This window comes from Hyla sarda, chromosome 1 (genome assembly GCF_029499605.1).
Source record: "Hyla sarda isolate aHylSar1 chromosome 1, aHylSar1.hap1, whole genome shotgun sequence".
NCBI lineage: Eukaryota > Metazoa > Chordata > Amphibia > Anura > Hylidae > Hyla > Hyla sarda.
The window spans coordinates 538,415,463-538,438,309 of record NC_079189.1 but is presented as its reverse complement, the minus strand read 5'-3'; the positions used below and the strand labels follow the sequence as shown (position 1 = coordinate 538,438,309).

The window sequence follows — 22,847 nt, the reverse complement described above, 5'->3', positions numbered from 1 at the left end:
TCCATGTCAGGAACTGTCCAGAGCAGCAGCAAATCCCCATAGCAAACATATCCTGCTCTGGACAGTTCCTGACATGAACAGAAGTGGCAGCAGAAAGCACTGTGGTCAAACAGAAAGGAAATTCAAAAATAAATCAACTTCCTGTGTAGCATACAGCATCTGATAAGTACTGGAAGGATTAAGATTTTTAAATAAAAGTAATTTACAAATCTGTTTAACTTTCTGGCACCAGTTGATAAAAAAAAAATGTTTTCCACTGGAGTACCCCTTTAAGGCTAGTTGCAGAGCTGCAAGTGTGAACCTTCTCTAGGGCATGCACTTTGTAGGGGAACAGTAACTAGATGTTTTATACAGAATGTTTGCCTATTAACCCGGCCATCCTCCTCCCTACATCTATCCATGGCCATGAAAATAGATTTTCAGTCTTCTTCTATAAAGCTCTGGGTCAGAAGAGGAGTGAATGTGTTTATTTCCAGTTCATTTTTTAGTTCATTGTCACTTAGATTCATTAGTCCTAGAACCCATTAAAATGCTTTTAGTGGTGATGAATTGTATGCCATGAGGTGCAGCTGGAAGCTAAACATTCTAATGCCCGGCATTGATCAAAGTGGCATGGGTGAGCGAGACTATTTGTAAACGCCTTCTTTTTTTCTTTCTTCAAATGATATAACTTGCTTTAGATTAAAAAAAAGGGAAAAACATGGCATAGGCCAGAGGGAGAAATACTGAGATCCTTTTACGAGCCACTTCTAGAACATGAACATAGTGGGGGAGATTTATCAAAACCTGTGCAAAGGAAAAGTTGCCCAGTTGCCCATAGCAACCAATCAGATCGCTTCTTTCATTTTGCAGAGGCCTTGTTAAAAATGAAAGAGGCGAGCTGATTGGTTGCTATGGGCAACTGCACCACTCTTCCTCTACACAGGTTTTGATAAATCTCCCCCATTGTCATTTTAAAGGATCCCATATAAGGTAAATCACAGAAACTCAAAGATTGTGTGAATTTCAAATTTCTTGAGTTTTTTTTTTTATCAGGCAAAGACATACATAGCCCATTTCAAACAAAGAAAGTACAAAAATTCAAAAATCTTTGAGCAAAAACATTGTAGTTTACTGTTGCTTTTACTTCTTCTCACAACATTTAAAAAAATGGGAGAGTCCTGAAGGGGCTTGATACTTTTACTATAATTTAGGCTAGAAAGTGGTGCAGACTGTAGTGGAAATCTAGGACAGCTGGTGAATGTGCAGCATAATTCCTAAATAATCACAGATTTTTCCATGGATTCGCAAATATTTTTCATGGATATACGGTAAGAGCCACAGTGGACATATTTAGTGTTATGTTAGAATAGAGATATAGAAAAATAAGTTTTTCATTTCAAGTACCTACAGGGTCACAAATAGCAAAGTAGAACCCACCATCCCACTTTTTTCATAACCTTAGACCACATAATTCATCATAAAGTGTCAAGATTATTATACTGCCACATACAGTCCCATCACCATATAAATAGCAGCATCCAAATAACACTCTCTTAAATACTCCATAATACTTTAGTTCAATTCCCACAGATTACCACTTAATGCAACGCTAAGCAACAATGGCCGGTTAATTCGCTCCTTGGTTGTTGTCCTCAGGGGGCTCCATGAAAATAGTGACCCAGGGTAATTCCATTTGGCTCTTAGAACTTAACAAACTCAAAGCAAATATAGATTTAGGCTATATGGCGGCCAAGGTAACATGCTTTCCTAGGCATTAGATAGAAACTAAGTAGAATTAGGAAGTGCCATTAAAACATTCATTTCTTGGTATACAATAAAATCCACCCAATACAAAAAGAAGAAAAAGTGTATTCCGTAATCAGGTGAAAAGAATATATAAAATATCAAATCCTATACAATAATGGCCCCTTAATAAGCCAGTACAAAAGCAAAGATTATAGTAGTACACTGTATCCTATGTTAGAGAACCAGCATAAACCAGTTGAGGAGATTATTCCCCACCCTTGGTGTTGTCCCAGGATTCTGTTTATCTATTCAAACGCTGTTTAAAGATACAGAGAGAAGACTAAATAAAAAATCAATTATTATATACACCTCAAGGTCCCGGAATGCATAATGCAGTAATTCCAAGGGGCCATAAAAAAAAAATATTGATTATCAGCATTAGCAAATAGGATACACAGCTGTTCCTCGCATTGATATATAAAATATATAGAACCGTTCCCAATGTACGTTTCTATCCCTCCCTCCCTATTCAAACACACTCAGGGACGTCCTCAGGGGAACAAGACATATATCATCACAATATGGTGGATATTAAGATGTGACATACTCCAAATAATGCAAATTATAGCAACATTTATGTCAGGGACACCCCAAGACATTGTGCTGCCTGGGTCCAAGAGTGAAATGCTGTCCCCCCCCCCCCCTTCGCCCCCAAAAAAGTACTATGCTATTGCATATTAGGAGGACATAATAAAACAGACGCAATACTGGGGTTTTGTATTTTTTTTTAAACTTTTACGCCATATACTTTATGGGATTGATGTTATTTTTAAGTTTGGACAATTATGCACGTGGCATTACCTAATATGTTTATTTTTATTATGTTTACATGTTCTTTAATGGTTTATTAAACTTATTTTTTTACACTTTATTGGTCCCTTAGGGGACTTTTAGGAGGAATCGGTAGATTCCTTATACATAACACTTCATTGATCTGTGTGCTCTGTGATCATTTAGTAGAGCCTGGTGCACTCTATCAAATGAAGAGCCGTGGAAGGAGAGAAAGATAGGTAAGCCCTCCAGCTACCTCTACAGGGGATCTCCAGGATTTTTTTCCCTGACCCCGAAGATAACCCTTCCAGCTGTTCTTCCTGCAAAGAAGAATAGGTGACGGAGTACACATACAAAATATACAGTTTGACCATACCCTTAAAATAGTTATACATATAGGATAGCTGTCATTAGAATTGTTGCTGCCAACCCTCTATACACATGGGCGCTCTGCTCGGCCAAGCAATTATGTGTTTTGAGTAGAGTGATGAGATAAGCCATTTCCAGACTTGGTGGCAGATTATCTCTCTAAGAACAAAAGGATCAGGCAGTAGAAATAAATATGCTTGTTCCTTCTCTCCGCTGAGGACATCTGTTGGTGGACCATAAGAATATTGGCTGGTTTTTGGCCTACACCTGTGGTGTATGGAGGCTTGTAGGGTGTTTCTGAACCGTGGAAGGAACTAAAGTACCTAGGGAAAACCTACACAAGCTAGGAGAAAAATCCTGAATGAGCATTGTGATGTAAGAAGTCCTTCACCTACTATATCAGCAAATTCAGTTCTGTGGAATATATTCTTTGTCTTCCTATACACTGTGCCCATGGAAATGTATTTTTTAATGAGAAACAGATCATGGTTATTGCCTTTTTATAAAAGGTGACATTTAATATCTGCTGGAAAACAAATCCAGGAGCAAAAAATAAATGAAAGAAGGCAAAGGAATAAATGACTGTATAACGTCCCCCATCATACCATTGTGATAACGCGACACAGATGTCATGTGATATGGGTCAGTGAGCCAAGCTGCACAGTATGTGGCTGAAGCAGGTACCAGAGAAAAAGCATTAAACATATTGATGACTGGCATATGATGCCAACATCAGCAGGCGGCGTCTGTATTGTTTGCCTTTGGTCATACGAGAGTTAATAGTATATATGAGGCTACGCGCAGGCTGCCCTGAAAACTCACTTTGAACTGTAGTTGAAAGTTTCTGTTCAGATATTTTGTCTGAGAGTAAAACATTAGTGAGAAATAGGATTCCAGCAGCGCTCAGGGGGATCAGGCAGCTGACAGCGCAAATTATCTGAATCTGATATTAATTGACGTCAGAGCACAGAGAGCGCCCGAGGCACGCCGCACGCTGGCTCCTGCATGCATCCTTCTCATAATGACTAATCAGTCAGTGCCTTGGCACGTTGTGCCGCCGTGGAAATTAAAAGCAAAATACTAGAATGGATCTTTCATTACAAAAATTAGTTTTTTTTATCCTTTTAATTTCTGCTCCTTGTGTGGATTTTTTAACTGTTATATGAGTTGTGTTAATGTGACAATAATGGTTTGCCAAAATAGAATTAAAAGGGGGTGATATCCTGAAAGCGACTATAATACTAATCTGACAGAGATACCTCAGTTTATAGTTTCATAGTTTGAATAAAAACAAGAGTCCATCACGTTCAACCTATATCCCTACTATATCTCTAATGTGTTGATCCAGAGGAAGGCAAAAACCCTTAAGAGGGTGATGCCAACCATCCCATACCAGGGGGAAAAATTCCTTTCCAACTTTAATATGGCAATCGGAATAAATACTTGGATCAATGTTTTATCCCCATAAATATAGTGTTCATAACTTGTAATATTATATTTTTTCGGAAAAATATCCACATTTCATCAAACATCAGTCATTACAACATCATGTGGCAGAGAGTTCCATAGTCTCAGTGCTCTTACAGTAAAGAATCTTTGTCTCTGATGATGGCTAAATCTTCTTTCCTCTCGAAGTAAAGGGTGTCCCTTTGTCATGTTACCGGCAATGTACCATTTATAAGACATTAATTTTGTTATATGGCAGAGGGATCCTTTTCAGGCATTCTGGCCCAGGTGTGACTACTACCTCTGCATCCCGGCCGAGGTATGAAAAATCACTAGACAGATCTTCATTCTGCCTATATATCTGTACATTGTGATTAAATATCCCCCAAAACGTCTAAGATTAATAGCCTTTCTTGATACTGCAGTCCATCCATTCTAAATCAGTTACCGGCAGTTAGAGGCAGAATTTAAAGCTCCTGAGCCCCAATTCAAAATATGCAAGAGGGTTTGTATGTGCCATATGTGCCATTTTATCACCCATGACTTTACATAGGAAAGGGGCTTTTGCTGCTCCATGGTAGTACTTATACTTCCTTCTATATCTTTCTTCTCCGTCGACCTCTCTTTCTCTCTAAAAGTGCCTTTTTGACTCTCTGGATGGACAGATAAGTAATTTTCAAGCTTGAGCATAAGTTTTCTAAAGCAGAGGTCCCCCACCCAGTCCTCACCAACAGTCCAGCATTAGCTTTTTCCCAGTTATATTCCAATGGAGTAACTGAAAAATATAAAGAAATAAAAAAAAAGAATGTTGTTGCCTGAGGACTGGGTTGGGGACCACCTCCTATTGTATAGATTAACTTCAGACAAGGTCATTTAAAAAAAAAAAAAAAAATAGTGATCGTAAGTGTACCCACCAAATGCCTTCTTATGCATCAGTGCTGTGTGGAAGTTTTTTTTAGATCTGTTGACTGTATTGGAAGGTTCATATTAGGCAAGTTATTGGCTATCCCAGTGTTTCCAACCAGGATGCTCCAGCTGTTGGAAAAACTTCAATCCCGACATAACTGGACAACCTGGGCTAGACAATGATAGTATTTTGGGTAGAAATGTATTAAGGGCAGGTACCTTATATACCTTTAGGGTATGTTCACTCTACGGATTTGTAGCTGAATCTCCACTCGTGGAATTCAGCGAGCGGAGATTCAGCCTGGCAGGCAACGGCGGTAGGACCGATCGGCACTACACCGTCACCATTGACGGCTATGCAGTGCTCGTGGACTTCCACTCAAAGAATGAACGTGTTCTTTCTTTGCGCGGAAAAATTTCAGCGGCGGAATCTAGCAGAAGACCCATTCACACAGATGCTAACGTTCACTGTGCGGAATTCCGCTCACAGAATTCCACGGGAATTCCGCAGTGTGAACATACCCTTAGAGAAGCAAAGGAAAATCCTGAAGGTTTATGTGCAATAGACTTTCACGAATGTACCATAAAACACCCTCAAAAGTTACTTTTTAAAAATATTTTAATACATCATTTATAATGTAATGAGATTTCTTAAAGAGGTACTTTGGTGGAATTTTTTTTTCTAATCAACTGGTTCCAGGTTTGTAAATTACTTCTATTAAAAATTACATCAATTATCTTAATCCTTCCAGTACTTATCAGCTGCTGTATGCCCCAGAGGAAGTTGTGTAGTCCAGAGTTAGGAGCAAATCCGCATAGCAAACCTCTCCTGTTCCGGACAGTTCCTGACATGGACAGAGGTGTCAGCAGAGAGCACTGTGGTCAGACAGAAAGGAACTACTCAGCTTCCTCGGTAGCATACAGCAGCTGATAAGTACTGGAAGGATTAAGATTTAATAAAAGAAGCAATTTAAAAATCTGTCTAACTTTCTTGCACCAGCTGATTTGATTTTTTTTTTCCCCCACCGGAGTACTCCTATAACATTTTCTATGTAAGCTTTGCATTTTAAGGTCAAGGTATTATTGCGATATTCATGTCCTTATGGGGAATGTTCTCCTGCCTCATCCAGTAATGTTCGGGCTAATTGCTCTGCGGATTGATCACAGCTGTGGCATTTTGCCTGGTGGTGTTTTTTGTCTGCCTCCGTTCTCCTTTGGGTGGATTGTATTCCCCAGCTTAGCCATTTGATGTAAATCATTTATTACCCTCATAACGCTTTCCCTTCGCCAGTCCTAGGTGGTTTACTTTTCCATCTTATTATCATGTCCTGTAGAATTAACGTTAAACCATTGCGTTCAGTACTCGCCATGCGTGTTTGCTTTTACAAACTTTCCCATATGCCAACGTCTGATGAGAATGGCTGTATTTAATTTCTTCTCAAAATAGTATTTTGACAAAATGCGGTCTTCTAGACAGTTTCCAATGGGTTTGAGACTGTTTTCTAAAATATACCCTCACAGTATATAGGGGTGGGTCTGGTTTAGACAATCCGCTGTAATATCTTACTTTAGAACCAGGTAAGCATTGCGCACAGCTCTTGACTATAAAGAATTGTAGATATCTAGATATTGATTTCTACAGACGAGCACCAGGACATTGTAATAACTTGGTCTTGAGGTATGAAACATGACACAAACTAGGCATCTCTGCTTTCTAACATATTTATTTTGTGGCAGCTGCTTTTGCCCTACAAACTGCCCTATTACCGCATAGTGGTAGTAAACAGCATTCTGATGATTAGTGACGTATGGTAACTAAGACTTAAATTGTTCCGAACGTTGGGTGCAGGCTGCGGGGTCGTGACGTCATGGCCACACACCTCATTACATCATGTCATGCCCCTCAATGCATGTCTAAGGGAGGGGGCGTGGTGGCAGCCACACCCCCTTCCATAGACTTGCATTGAGGGGGCGTGGCGTGATGACACGAGGGGCATGGCCGTGACACGATGACCCCGCACCCAGCACTCGTAACAAAATGTTCCGAACATTGGGGCAGTGGAGTGCCCCTTTAATTTAGGAGCAGTAGCATCTTGTCATGCTGCCCTGCCCTCTGAAAACATAATTTATTTCATACAGTCTTCTCATAAAGGTCACTTCTTCTTGGTGGTACATCATTTAATCTAAGCCATCAGCTCTGAATTTATAACTACTTCTCCTAATAACAAAGCTTGTCTTTTACATCCTTGGGACAGTAATTCAGTTTTATGCCGCTCTCTTACAAAGTAATACATACAAATCCCTAACATAATTAATCACGCAGATATTTGCCTATGCTGGACCAAACCTCCCACCAATGGGTGGCTGTCCCTCAACTTTTACTTTACAAGAGCTCGTGATAGCTGAGCTGTGATTGGTTATTATGGGATAAACCAGACAATTAGGGTTTCAGACTGATTGATAAATCAGGACCAATATGTATTTGCCAGTGTGCACCTCCCACATTACAGCTTCCCCCTGACCTAACACTTAATTTGATCTGGCAATAGAATTGGCTTTATCTCTGGCTTTCGCTATAATGTGTTGACAATTTTTGTTAAATCTCCTATTTCCGACTATAGACTGTGCAAGATCACAACTTTAGGCATTCACAACTTTAGGCATGTTATTTACTGGTGAAAAATTGAGACTGGAGTGCTTTGCATAAGGATGTTTGGGAAGGCTGTAATGTCAGCAGTTGGCATTTGCTGGTGTACTGTGTGTCCTCACTGACCACTGGACTCGCTACTGCTCCCTGTCACATCTGGACAGAGAAAAAGTACAGCCCTGTACTCACCAACAGCCTCTGTCCCTGTCTACTTACTTACCCGTCCTACGCAGCCAGCGCATCCTTAACCACGTTGCCGATCCCTTCCTATATAAGTGATGGCCGTAACAGTCAACACAATAAGCTATAAAAAACAGACACAGGTCGGGAACAGTCAGGAGGCACACAAACTAACAGAAATAATATTAAACAAATACACAATAAAGTCAAAGTCAACTAGCCGAGTCTGCAACAGGAAATGTCGAGATACCAAGATGTAAATACAGTAGAGAAGTCAGAAAGCCAAGATCAAATAACAAAAATCAGGAATCACAGGGAACACAATGCTAGTTAGTAGAGAGAAACTCTTTCACAGGCAAAGTTTGGATATGAAAGGCTTCTTTAAATACACCTGTGAATCTTCAGGAGAACTCTGATAGGCAGCAACTGATCACACCCAGAAACTCAAATGTTCAGCCCTTGCAATAAAAATAAACAAAAACTCTCAGGGATGTTTAACCCCTTGGGTTCTTACACTCCCTCTACCATTGCTTCAGTTCCTGCTCTGCTCTTTAGGGGCCATACGCGAGTACTGGCTTTAACTTAAAGTGTCAGTGCAAACTTTTCTTAAGTTTACCTCCTCTCCTGTGCTGGAGCAATATTGTAGCTTGTCTTCTAGTGAAGGTGTCTGTTCTGATTTGCTGTGTTTTTGACCTAAGCCTGTTTACTGACTCTTCATCTGCCTGATCCTGTCGTACCTTGCTGATTCTCTAGTGCATGACCAGGATTGTTGACCCCACCTGTGTTCTCATGAAGCCTGCGCCACCTGGATGCATCTGAGCTTCTCAGCTCTACTGTTCTTTGGGCTCAGCTCTGCTATAACACTAGTTTATCTCTGCTACTTCTTTGTACTTTGTAATTCTTTGCTGTGCTTCTACCACCTACAGTGTCAGCTCGCCCCTCCTGTAACCCCTTAACATCAGGGTGTTCTGACTAGCTGCCACCTAAAAAGGACTACTCTTGCTGCCACCTAAAAAGTCCAGCTTCTGCATCCTGGAGCAGGACAAAGGGTAAAAACCCGGGAAATACTTAGGCTCCATTTCCAAGTTCTTCCAAAGTCAAACCGGTAGGTGGCACAGCAGGTCCACACCCATTGGGGTGTTACAAAGGCTTACTTGTGGGAAACCATAAAGGTCTTTAGTCTGCAATCCCTGGATAATATACTATGTTTAGTTGGTTTTTTTTTGTTTTTTTCTGTTTGTTAAAATTAAAAGTAGCTTTATTTGACACCTGTGACTGTTTTTATCTGTTGTCTGTGGCTAGTACATGCACAATACCAACTTTTCGTTCTTGAATGCGTTCACCTGTTTGTACAGCATTAATATACAATGATTTGCAATTCATCACTTCTTTGGTGCATTCTTTTCTATTCAGATCAAATAACATGCTTTATTGTCTTCATGAGTTTAATTCATAAGGAAGACTTGTTAAGTGGCAGCTTCCTTTAGAACATATGCATAATGTTGTCTGACAAATGTGCCAACCATTGAAACCATTGGATCAGACACATTCTAACAACTTGAGCAAGACACAAATTAATTTCACGTCTTGGCCGGCCTCTAGGAAATGATGCTTAGTGTTTCTATTATCATGTTATTAGACGCAGTGCACATTTTACACAGGCATTCTTCATGGAAACATAGCTGCGGAAGTCTCAGCTGATGGTTCTGTAGCATATTGAGCTTATAGCAGGGAAATCATTGGTATAATTAGAAGTTAATGTGTATTTTTATTCTATTATAGAAGTAATAACTTTGTGCGAAATAAATTACTGGCTCCAGAATTAGAATATGCAGCGATTCATGTCTGCAACATCTCACTTCTAATTTACTGATTCATACATAAAACTAGCAGAGAACAACATTAACCTTCACCAAGGCCTAAATATATAAATATATAGGGGGGAATTTATCATTGTATGTAGAGCTTTTTTTTATCTATTTATTCATGCAAAAATTTGCGCAAGAATTTTTTTGCATTTTTGTCCCGCAGAATTCTTCATAGCCATGTCTACGATTAAAGGGTAGCTCTCATCAAATAAACTTTTGATATATTTTAGATTAATGAATGTTGAATAACTTTCCAATAGCATGTTAATGAAAAATATGCTTCTTTCTATTGTATTTTTCCCGATCAGTCCTGTCAGCAAGCATTTCTGACTCATGCTGGAGTCCTAAACACTCAGAGCTGCCAGACTGCTTTGTTCACAGCCAAACAGGCTGTGAACAAGGCAGGCTGGCAGCTCTCTGTGTTCTCCTTTGTGAACAAAGCAGACTGGCAGCTCGTAGTGTTTAGGACTCCAGCATGAGTCTGAAATGCTTGCTGCCAGGACTGGTAGGGAGACCCCTAGTGGTCTTTTCTTCAAAGTGGAAAATTAAATAGAAAGAAGCATATTTTTTAATAACATGCAATTGTAAAGTTATTCTGCATACATTAATCTATAATATATCAAAAGTTTTTTGATAAGAGGTACCCTTTAATTTTACCATAAAGCACTCTCTACTGTAGAATCAAATTTATTAACTGGGTGCAAATGCACTTTTCTTGCGAAAATATACACCACCTTGGAGGACACGTACCAAAGTGTTCTAAAGTATATGAGAATGTGAAACTTCGTTCCCCTTTGTATTTTGGAAACATAATATATTAACTATTTGGGGACAGTTGGGACTACTACTCCCATCATTGACAGTCTCTGCCCATGATGGGAGTTATAGTCCAGGGGTTGAGGGGCAGATCAGGCCGGGTCATTCTCCAGAGACCCACTGTGATCTGCATTTATTAACTGTAAAAGCACATGTGGCTACACTGCGCTGCCCGCCGGCTCCTGTATACGCTGTCACATTTCATAATCCCCGCCTGGGAGACGGGAGCTCTGATTGGTGAATAGCTATTTACCAATCAGAGCTCCTGTCTCCCAGCGGCGGCGATTATGAATTATGAGCGGTGTATAGAGGAGTCAGCGGGTAGCGCAGTGTAGCCGGCTTTTACAGCTAATAAATGCAGTCTCTGTAGAATTACAGCTAATAAATTGGGTCTCTGGAGAATTACCCGGTGCAATCTGCACCTCAGCCCCTGAACTATAACTCCCATCATGGGCAAAGTCTGTCCCATGATGGGAGTAGTTGTAGTACCGCAGCGCTGAGGGATGGCACTTGCACATCCCCCGGCTGCAGAACTTTTAGGACTACTACTCTCGTCATGGACAGACTCCGTCCATGATAGGAGTTATAGTCCAGGGGCTGAGGTGCAGATCGCAGCAGGTCATTCTCCAGAGACCAGCTGCGATCTGCATTTATTAAGTTAACAAGCCGGCGGCACATGCGGCTACACTGCGCTGCCCACCAGCTACTGTATACATCTGTCATAATTCATAGTCACTGCCGCTGGGAGACCAGAGCTCTGATTGGTGAATAGCTATTCACCAATCAGAGCTCCTTTCTCCTGGCGGCGACGATAATCAATTATGAGAGAGGTTTTCAGGAGCCTGGAGCCGGCGGGGAGTGCAGTGTTGCCGCATGTGCTGCCGGCTTGTTAACTTAAATACGGAGCACAGCGGGTTTCTGGAGAATGACCTGCTGCAATCTGCACCTCAGCCCCTGGACTATAACTCCTCAGAGTCTGTCCATGATGGGAGTAGTAGTTCTAAAAGTTCTGCAGCCGGGGGATGTGCAAGTGCCATCCCTCAGCACTGTGGTACTACAACTACTCCCATTATGGGACAGACTCTGTCTCATGATGGGAGTAGTAGTCTAAGGGCAGAGGGACAGATCGAGCTACACAGTCCAGGCCTGACTCTGTTCTCATTATGTGTTTTGTGCAAAAAATGTACTAAACCATATTTCTTGTTTTTCTTCTCTTTTTTGATACTTGAATGCAGAGGACTACATCAGATTCGGTGGACTGCAATGACCAGCGTTTTTTTAATTTCAATAAAATGGTTAACAAGGGCTGTGGAGGAGTTTTTTTTTAAATACATTTTTTTTCAATGTGTTGTGTTTTTTAGAATTGAATTTTCAGGCTTAATAGTGGAAGCTGTCTTATAGACGGAATCCATTACTATGCCAGGGCTTAGCGTTAGCCCCAAAATCAGCTAACGCTAACCTCTAATTATTACCCCAGAACCCACCGCCACAGGGGTGCAGGGAAGAGCCGGTACCAACAGGCCCAGAGTGTCAAAAATTGCGCTCCTGGGCCTAGGCGGTAAAAGGCTGGCATTATTTAGGCTGGGGAGGGCCAGTAACAATGGCCCTCACCCACCAGGGTAACGTCAGGCTGTTGCTGCTTGGTTGGTATCTGGCTGATACTGAAAATAGGGGGAACCCTAAGCTTTTTTTTTATTATTTTAAATAAATAAATAAAAAACGTGTCTGGTTCCCCCATTTTTTCATTCTCAGCCAGATACCAACCAAGCAACAACAGCCTGATGTTACCAGGGTGGGCGAGGACCATTGTTACTGGCCCTCCCCAGTCTTAATAACACCAGACTTTTACTGCCTAGGCCCAGAAGTGCCATTTTTAATGCTCCAGGCCTGTTGGTACCAGCTGTTCACGGCACCCCTGTGACGATGGGTACCGTGGTAATAATTGGGGGTTAGCGCTAGCTGATTTTGTCGATAATGCTAAGCCCTGGCTTAGGAATGGATTCTGTCTACAAGACAGCTTCCACTACTAAGCCTGAAAATTCAATTCTAAAAAACACAACACATTGAAAAAAAAAAATTATAAAAAAAACACTCCCCCACAGCCCTCGTTAACCCTTTTATTGACATTTAAAAAACAGCTGGCCATCGACGCAGTCCTCAGAATCTGACATAGTCCTCTGCATTCAAGTATCTGAAATTTAAAGAAAACAAAAACAATAAAACTACAACCATTTCTGTTTTCTAGACTATCAAAAAGCTGGCGTGAAATTTTTGATGTATACTGGACTCTCATTCCTTTGAAAATATCATGTAAAGCAGACAATAGTGAACATTGTAAACTGACGTGAACAGTGTAAACAGTGGCCCAAAGCTCTTTGAAAATGTGGTTGATACTTTTTGCGCCATATATTTTTTTTGCCGCAGAATTCTTTGAGAATCTCCCCCTCTGTGTACTTTATAAAGATTTATGATTTTACTATTGTGCAGAGTTTTGTTCTTCGCACACTGCTGCTCCAGCACTTCTAGCTATGGGAGAAGTGCACAGCGGGAAAATGTCCCAGCTCTGTGAAGTGTGAGGTAGAGAAGGAGTGTACGGTAGAGCGAGGGGGGGGGGGGGGTGTTGGGGACCATTTCTATATTTGCACAAAATTTATCAAAGGAGTGCACAACTTTAGAAAATCTTGAGCAAGAATGTACAATAGACAGCAGTGTAAAGGGGTAGATCTGTGTCTACAATAGACACCTAATGATAAATCTCCCCCATAAAGTTCAGAAGCCCCATAGAAAATGAGCAGAGCACTGTCTGTTTATTCTGTGGAAATGTCCTCCCTGTTCTCAGGGTTCCAGCAGTTGGACACCTACAATCAGCTTGTTGTCCCCTATCCTGTGGAGAGAGGATAACGTCTTCAGATGGTGAAACTACATTAAAGAAGTATTCTACTTTCAAAAATAATACTACTTAAAAATAACTAACGGTACTTATTGTAAGGCCATTTTCCCACATCCGGAGATTCCGGAGCAGTAGAGTCCCGTTGAATTTGGGAAAACGTAAAAAACAGGATTCAGCTGCTCTGTGCAAAAAGTGAAATTTCCGTGTGGACAGAAATTCCAGCTTCCATGTCCGCAGAAATAATGAACACCTTCATTCTTTCTGCGGACTTCCTCTATCAGACAGCGAATTCCTGTGCGGTCTTAGCACCGACATATTGTGCCAGTGGCCACAGTCTACAGAATTTGTGCACAGAGATTTTCCGTGCAGATGCGTTAACATGGCCTAAGGGTTTCTTGTCTATTGATCACAGTTTCCCCCTGCTGGGTGCCCCAGAGATCAGAAACTGTTCTGTTTTCTTGCAGCGCCACCACAAGGGAAATAAGAGTATTACACGGTGCCTAATTGTGGGTATTGCAGGACAGTTCCTTCAGTCCTTCAGAGTGAGAGAAGCTCTTTGTAATTCTTTTTTCCTGTGGAGGACATACACCCCCCCCCCCCCCCCCCTCTATTAATTGAGAATTTCCTAATAGAATACAAATACCCAGGCAGGATACAGAATAGCAACACAGCAAACGTAGAAATGCATTTTATAGCAAAAGTACAATGTCCCCTGTACCTATGTCATATACGGATTGTAATAATCTATTTATGAGATGTATTTGAGGGTTCTTGGGGTAGCACAACAGACACAATATGAAGGTCAGTAGCAGGAACAATATTAAGGGTACCAGCAAGCAAGCGAACATTCATGAAGGCCTGAGCAAGATGACAAGTAAAGAAATAAACCTGTAAATCTGTATTTAGTCCTTAGATACTGAAAACTCTTGCCTCTCACCAGACATTTCATCACGGCTTAATCTGTGAAATGTGTCATGCATTGTGGACTCCAGAAGGATAATGAATGCAAAGTAAAGATGCGCCGAGGGCAGGTGCCAGCTGAGGACGGGTTGTAAAGGTGTTGCCTAAGGACAAAAGTCTTGTGAGGTTGCACCTAGGATGGACTGTTGTTAGGTAGAAACTATGAATGGGAATTAAGGGCAAAGCCTTATCTGATAAAAAGACCTGTGAGATACAGGCTGAGTGGATATCATGATGCAAAAAATGATGACAAAGTGTCATGTGAGGATAGACTGATATGTCTATTAGTCTGTGTGCCGGGGAGTATGGATGAAAGTGATCGGTATAGTGAGCATTGATGGGTGTGAAATGACTGTAAATAGATCAAATATATCATAAAAGTAAAAGAAAACTAACGAACAAAAAAATAAACATATCCACATATAGCATGGTGTATTGGGAAGCCATTTTGTGTCACCAATGGAACCTAATGTAGAGTCTAATGCAGTGCTCCCCAACCACCGCTGGATGTGGAACTAATAAACTTCAAGGAGCAACCACCAAGCAATAGTGGGAATCTGTCAGGGAGATCCACAGGCTGGGAAACACTGGTCTAAAGGGTCTCAGACTTTGGGTAACAGTTCAGTCAAATTACATCAACGTTGGACCATATTAATGGATCCCATGGTCAGCTCTTGGATATGATCCCTTCCAAATCAGTCCTTCAACTTTAACTATAGAATGTTCTGCCATTACCTCTACTATACACACACACTCATACACTTTACAATAAGCCATAACATTGGACTAGCAAAACAAAACAAAAAGTCTGAATACAACTACAGATGTGTCCTACCTCATCTCTCTCCTCAAGGCTAGAGCTCTGTTGGGAGATTTGTATGCTATATAATGTATTTCTATGGTGGTTGTGATGTGCAGCGTAGTCTTTTAAGAGCTTTGCTAGCATATTACAGAAGTTTATTAAATGTGTATTATAAGAAGTTGAATTTCTAGGTAAGGTAAGAGAGGACACATTTGTATGTCATTTAGAGACTTTTTAGGTCAAATTCACGAGTGGAGAGAGGCTCCGATCTTGTGCTGCCTTTGTTAGTCGCACTCCCACCTCCTGTAATTGGTAGCTTTAAGAAATAGTTCTCCTTAAAACAATGATGACATTACTTACGTGTAACACTTATAAGAGTCACACAGGGAGGATATGCTGCAGGTTTTCTGCAATGTGTGGACAATTTGCATTGTATAACATTGTATTACAGAGTGTGGAACAACAGTAACTGCAGATTTTAAATACATTGGCCAAGGTTTGTCAATCTGTTGGGGAAAAACTGTCAGATTTGCCCATAGCAACCAATCATGCTCAGCTTTCATGTCTCAGATTGCTCTGGTAAAATGTAAGCTGAAGTGTGAACGGTTCCAGCTTGGTTCTCAGTTTGATAAATCATGGCACATGGCACATGGCATATAATCTGCAGCAAAATTTGCAATAGCAAAGAATTTGATGCATATTTTCTGCCGCTAAAAATCCACAGAGTGTCTACCCTATGTCAACCTATCCTTAATCAAAAGTACATCATAAGAGCATTAGTGTCTATGACAATACTTATGGCATTGTTCACTATGGCTGGGTAAAAGAATATATTGATGGTAGAGTTATGTCCCGGAGTTTGAGCATGCCACATTTAGAGGGAAATACGAGTTTTGTGGAAAGACGTCACAAGTACCAACTTCATCGAAGAAGTCAGAGATGTGTATCTGCTTGGTTGCACACTAATAGGTTTTTTGAGAGGTTTCATTATTTTTATTATTGACCCAGCAGCATATGTTCAGTGCTGGACAAGCTTACCCATTTAATTCTTCTTTGTTCTCAATTCTTTTTATTCTTTTTTAACAAAGTCTATCTCACTCCTCTGATTGAATGGATGGGAATCCTGAAGATGTGTTTTAGCTCAATTTATAGCACAATGACTAACATCATATTAAAGAGTACCTGTTGTTTTAGGTAACTTTAAGGATCAGCTGCCATATGTACATGAGAAGTTATGCTTTTTCTGACCATATCTGGCCATATGGCTATATAACCTGTATATGATATGTTTCAATGGATTTCTGCTCTGCAGGATCCATCTGTAATTTTTGTTCTCTCTGAGCTAGTGGGTAGACCTTAGTCTGTATGATAGTTCCCATCCAATGCAAACACAGAAGAGGGGATCCTGTTCTTCTATATCATTAAACACACCAAAGAAGCAGCAGCATGAAGGGCATTATAGAGCAGTACTGAACAGTCTAAGCCCTAGGTTAAGATCTAAAGTTGTCTCTTTGCTGTCTCTCTGTCTAGCCTCTGTTCTCTGAACTCATTCCTCCCATCTCCCTCCTTAACCCTCCTCATTCTCCATAACTTGTTGGCAGCATGTAACCTGATGTCTAAGTGAGCTGCTAGTCCAAGTTGTAAGCACAGAGAATAGAGCTATTATTTTTTTATGAATGAATGACAGTTGGAGGGAAGGAGTTTGATAAGGGTAAAAAAAAAGCACTTTTGTTTGATATATTACAAAGCTTCTCACATTCATGTTAAAAAGGTTGGACATTAAGCGTGAGACATCACCTTTCATTGTTCTATATTTGTAAGTGAACAGTCAAGAATGCCCTCTTGGGCCCGTCTTTTGCTTTTGGTTCACATAACCACACATAGAACAGAAGGACCTGAAGCTTTTGCCATCCACCCCGTTTACATGATCCTCCAATTGGTTTCTTATGAAATGCCTCCTGGTGAGCTACAATATATAGAAAATTTGATACAAAAATTGGCACCCCCAGTGATCTCTTGCACGGCACTTCGGCTGTCCTCGTGCATGGAGCGGGGGTCAGTATGCACCCTTTATGCATTTCTTGGAGGAGCCAAAGATTCATGAGCACTGTACTCGATTATCTCCAAGGAGATTCATAGAGGGGGCTTGTTGACCCCCTCCCCACCTTTGTGCACAAGGACAGCCAGAGTGCCATGCAGAAGATCGCAGGGGGTCCCAGTGGATGGACCCCCCGTGATCTGACACTTATCTTCTATCCTTTCATATAGGGGATACATTTTACTAAACTGGACTACTCCTTTAACCATAGGGTCACATGGTTCTACATAAGAACTATATACACAAAACAGTTCATGATGTATAAAGAATATTTGCAAAATTTGCTTTACGTTTTTTTATTTTACATTCCATGTAGCAACAGAAAACTCTTGTGATATTAGAAGGTTCTAAAAATGATTATCCCAGATTCAGAGCTGCTCTATAATAAACTATTTAATAGCAAGATTGCGGCACAATATAAATCTGTGTCTACCTACAGTATAAGTCATGTAAGCGACTTTCTCCAGACAGGAGTGTGAAGATTTGTATTCCACACCATACACACATTCGTCTGTTAATAATATCACATTTTTTTTCCTGGTGAGCGTTAAGATGCCGCAAGCAAATATGTTCTCCATCAATGACCTTTAATAACACTTTCTCTTACAAATTCTTGCTTTTCTACATTGGAATACAGAATGATGTCAGCTCATTTAACAAGCCAATAAGGAATGGCTAATGCTGAATTTCTAAACTGTGTTTTTTGTCTTTTCTTATAGGTAAGTACATTTTACTATCTCTTTGGATCATGTACTTTAAATGTTACCCGATAAAACAGCAAATAAATGGAAGAATCCACTTCTGTCCCGTACCTGCTGGTAAGATGCGTATTTGTGTGGTTACCTGCAATGTGAACAAGTCCTTATGCTATTTGTACTTTTATAATGCTGAAAATAAACACTTAGAACAGTGTTTTCCAACCAAGGTGCCTCCAGCCATTGCAAAACTACAACTCCCAGCATGCCCAGACAGCCACTGGCTGTCCAGGCATGCTGCGAGTTATAGTATTGCAACAGCTTGAAAAACACTGCCTTAGAATATACAGATGAATTAGAGCTAAGCTTAAAGAGTACCTATCATGATCTTGTTAAACTTAATAATCCTCCCAGTTCACTGCCCCCATCATGATAAACCACCACCTGCCTTTATTTTTTTATTATTTTTTTAGTTTTCTCCCCTAATATTTCTCTGTATATTCTGTTCAGTCTCAGTCAGATTGACAGACTGGGAAGGGGCATTACCCAGCATGCGTGATATCATCTGAAGCCATACAGGGGAGAACTTCCTCCCTCCCTCTGCTACACTCAGCCCATAGTAGTTAAGTGTAAGATGAGCAATGATTGTCTAAGGCTGCACCCCCCAACACCTGCAATTTCTAAATTTTGGACTTCTGCCAGGCCAGCAGGAGTCCAAAGTCTGTGCAAGAGATAGGGGTAAATGTGCTCTGGACAAGTAGGGAGACACCTAGTGGCAGCTTTTTAAACACAAATAAAACATAGAAAACTTTTTTTTTTTTTTTTTTTAACAAAGTACATTAGAAAGATTTTTTTTTTCCATAAGGAGTGCAACAGCAAAAATTATTTTTAATGACAGTGCCCATTTAATACATTATTCTTGTGTGTTATTTCAGAACGCACTGAATTGAGATAAAAGCAGTAATGATTATTTATTGTCAAAATTACAAATTTAGCTCTGCTTCATTTGAACCTACTCAGTGGTGTATATACAAGGGATACAATATGTTCCTGTAGACCTCAGAACTACACAACAGGATTCAATGGGTACAATGCCAGAAGCATAACTTGAAGGTTCCAAAATCTGTAACAGGGGCGCCACATGCCATATGCCATTATAAATAGTGTCTTCATATGAGACAGAGGGGCATTTTGGGCCCTCTTTAGTAGCAGGTCTTTGTACTGACTGACATATGCAAATTTCTGCAGATCTATAGAAAGCCTAAACCATGTGTCAAGGTGTTTTCAGAGAATTGTTTCTATAAGTATTATGCTATATTATTAAAATTAAATCATGTTAGGCACTGTATATTGAGGCTGAGCATACAGCAGTGGTAGCTAAATACAGATGTAACCATGGACAACCTGAGTGGTGGCATACTTATTTTTTCACAAACATCGTAGCACTCCACACATAGTACATGCAGGAGCAGGGACTCCTGTCAAAAGTCAGTGTCAAGGGTTGGGTAGTGGATCTGCTGGCCTGTATGGACAATGACTGAACCGTACCAGGGCACAGAATCTAAGGTGCTGCTGGTTTCCACCAGAGCCCGTCGCAAAGCGGGATGGACTTGCTGCAGCAGGCGGCACCCAGGTTGCTACCCCTGGCACGATCCGTCCACACAGGTTGCCCAGATGTAACTCGGCACAGATTGTATGACGTAGTCAGGACAAAGCATAAGTCTGAAGGCAGGCAGCAAAGGAGTGTAGTCGGGTCACAGGCACAAGGTCAGGAGGCAGGCAGCAAAGGAGCAAGGTCAGGTCATGAGCTGGAAGTCAGGAACACAAAGTAGGCTAACACAGAGGAACGCTTTCTCTTGGCACAAGGCACAAACATCTAGCACCAAGATAGGGAGGTGCCGGACTTAAATAAGGTCCACCCTGCAGCGGACCAATTTAAATCTAGTAGCTCCGGGGTGTGTGCGCCCTAAGGAAATGGGAGGCGCATGCTGGCGATGCGCATAGAAAGGGAGGCCGGACAAAATGTGGAGTAAGGAAATGGCCGGGACTCATATGCTGCCCATAAAAGTCAGACTCCCTATTCCTGCACAGTGAGTGGCGAGTCATACAGTACTGTATGCCTTGTGGCTGACTGAGTATAAGCTGAGCTGAGTGAAGAGTGCTTGGTCCAGTAAATGTACGGTAGTGGACAGTGATAGTTGTATGCATCACCGCTATGGATTATAATTATGCATGAAACCAATTCATCACAGAATCAGGACCTGCTATCTGAAGGCTTCATAACAGTCACTACACATAGACAAACACATACACTAAGTGACACCAAATCATGTTGTTGTGAAAATACATCTCAGGATAAGTTGAGAATATATTGAATTTAGAGATAAGAAAGGACACATTGGGGGAATTTATCATTGTTGGTGAAGGTAAAAAAAAAATGTTTACACCTTTATTTTGTGTGGGGCTAATATATACATGGACCAAATTTATTAAAGGTGCAGGGCATGTGAAAAATATGGTACTAGTATACATCTTTTGAAAAAACACTTTAAGACACCAGGTTTAGGCTGGGGAAATGGTAATGTTTATGGTTAATTGAGGGCTTTGCTACAAACTTGTGAGTAAAAAGCGACTTTCCATATATTTTAAAGGGGTACTCCCCTGTTCAGCGTTTGCAACAGGGAGCTTGTGGTGTCATAGCCCCGCACCCTCATGGCGTCACGCCCTGCCCCCTCAATGCAAGTCTATGGGAGGGGGTGTGATGTCATGAGGGGGGGGGGTGCAATGATGTCACACGCTCCCGGCGCCGGCTCCAGCATTCGGAACAGTTGAAGCTGCGACCACTCGTGCTACCACCATGCCATATATACTTGTCCCTGATCCCATAGTAGATCCCGTAACTCAGTCTCAACAAAATTTAGGACTTATACTGAGAAAGAAGGAAATAATTACTGGCACCAGCTTCTTCAATGCTTGTGAAAGTTTATTAGTAATATAGCATATTACACATACACAAGACGTATTACAAGGCATGTTTTGGCTTTATGTCTTTCTCAATTTTATCACTTTCATAAACGCATAAATCCGAAATGCATCTTGCTTATGTGTAATATGCTATATTACTAATAAACCTTCATAAGCATTGAAGAAGCTGGTGCTGGGATTTCTTTCATTAATTTGGAACTACTCCATCCACATGCACAGAAAACCAACTCAAGTGCCGCCCTCCATTTTGACAAAGACCACACTGAAGTTCTACCCCCGCCTATAGCATAACATTATAGCTTAGATGTAGAGTGTTAAAGGGGTTGTCTGGAAAAACTGTTTAACATTTGAAATTACTCAAAGTCAGGAGTAAATAATAAATAGACATGTATTTACCATCTCTTGGCCCCCCGCCTATACCATTTCGATGGTGCAGGGCCTGCTGCTCAGAGATTCCTGTTCTCTATCCTGACACGTTGGAAGTGCCCCTAAGCAGTGACCTACCAGTGACTGGCTGATCTGGCATTTCAGAAGTGTCAGGATGGAAAACAGGAAGCTATGAGCAGAAGCACCATAGGGATGGCAAAGGATGGACAGTAAGTAATTTTTTTAAACTCTACTTCTTTCACTTTGAACAGTTTTTAATGCGGTGTCCCGGTACAGGACCTGGTCCTGTCCCTGTCTAAAGTCCCCTCAGCCAGAGTCCCTTCATTCCCATAGAGCTCTCCTCCAGGGCTTACCCCTGGTCTCCTCATATAAATTGTGTATTATTTAATGTATATACATAGGTATTATAAATGTATAGGACCTTAGCAGGTCATGTGATTATAATTATGGTGGTACTATTGTTCAAGGACCTTCCAGGGTCATGTGATGTACCCAGAGTTCACTGGGTTCAGGACTTACAGGTTTGCTGACTAATGAGCTTAGTCCAGACCCTTATTATATAAAAGGCTGTAGTCTGTAAATTCGCTCTCTTAGTTCCTGCTCTTAGTTCCGGACTATCAAGCAAGCACAATCGGCATAACTTAATTCAATTCATCTAGGCCAAAGCCTGAAAGAACCAGCAGCCACTAAACCATGAGTTATCAAGCTCAACCTATCAAATCCTGTTTGACTAGTACCAGCTAGAATATTATAATTAGTAGCACAGTGGCCTGCATCAAAGCTCATTGCTTCAAAGTCCCAGCACAACCTGTGAGGAACCTGCATTCCGGTTGCCTCTTAAGAGACTGTTATGTATAGAGACTGTTGCATAAAATCTTAAGGTAAAGTTCTTCAATTTACTCATAAAGTCTGCTGTGGACATTCTGGCGATAGGACCATTAACATTAAGGAAACTTTACCCTGGCATCACGACATCTAAGGGTTAATACCACCAGACCCTGCACTTACATCACCGCAACACTCCAGACATCACAACTCTCCTGGTTCACCACATTAACATTATAATATTTTTTTCTGGATGAAGCATTTGTATGATCTGAAAAAAAAAAGCAAGAATGTATTATGTACATGTAATACCTATTTTCAAACACTAGGTGGAACACCTCTCCTACTTGTCTGCTCTCAAAGCTGTAATAAGGCTGTAAACCAATTTTTATGCTTGACAAGTGACATAAATAG

The 22,847-nt window shown here is 40.9% G+C and overlaps 1 protein-coding gene across 6 annotated transcripts in view; it reads left to right on the top strand.

The window, feature by feature from the left end:
• PDE4D (phosphodiesterase 4D) overlaps nucleotides 1-22,847 on the top strand; it is an 846,931-nt gene that overhangs the window by 380,443 nt on the left and 443,641 nt on the right. The window contains exon 1 of one of the 6 annotated variants that reach the window (XM_056540960.1): nucleotides 18,281-18,359. The exons of the other annotated variants lie outside the window; for them this stretch is intronic. Coding sequence (XP_056396935.1) covers nucleotides 18,301-18,359 — 59 coding nt within the window. The 5' untranslated portion in view covers nucleotides 18,281-18,300. Of the gene's footprint in view, nucleotides 1-18,280; nucleotides 18,360-22,847 lie in introns of those variants that run through there. 6 annotated transcript variants of the gene reach the window in all.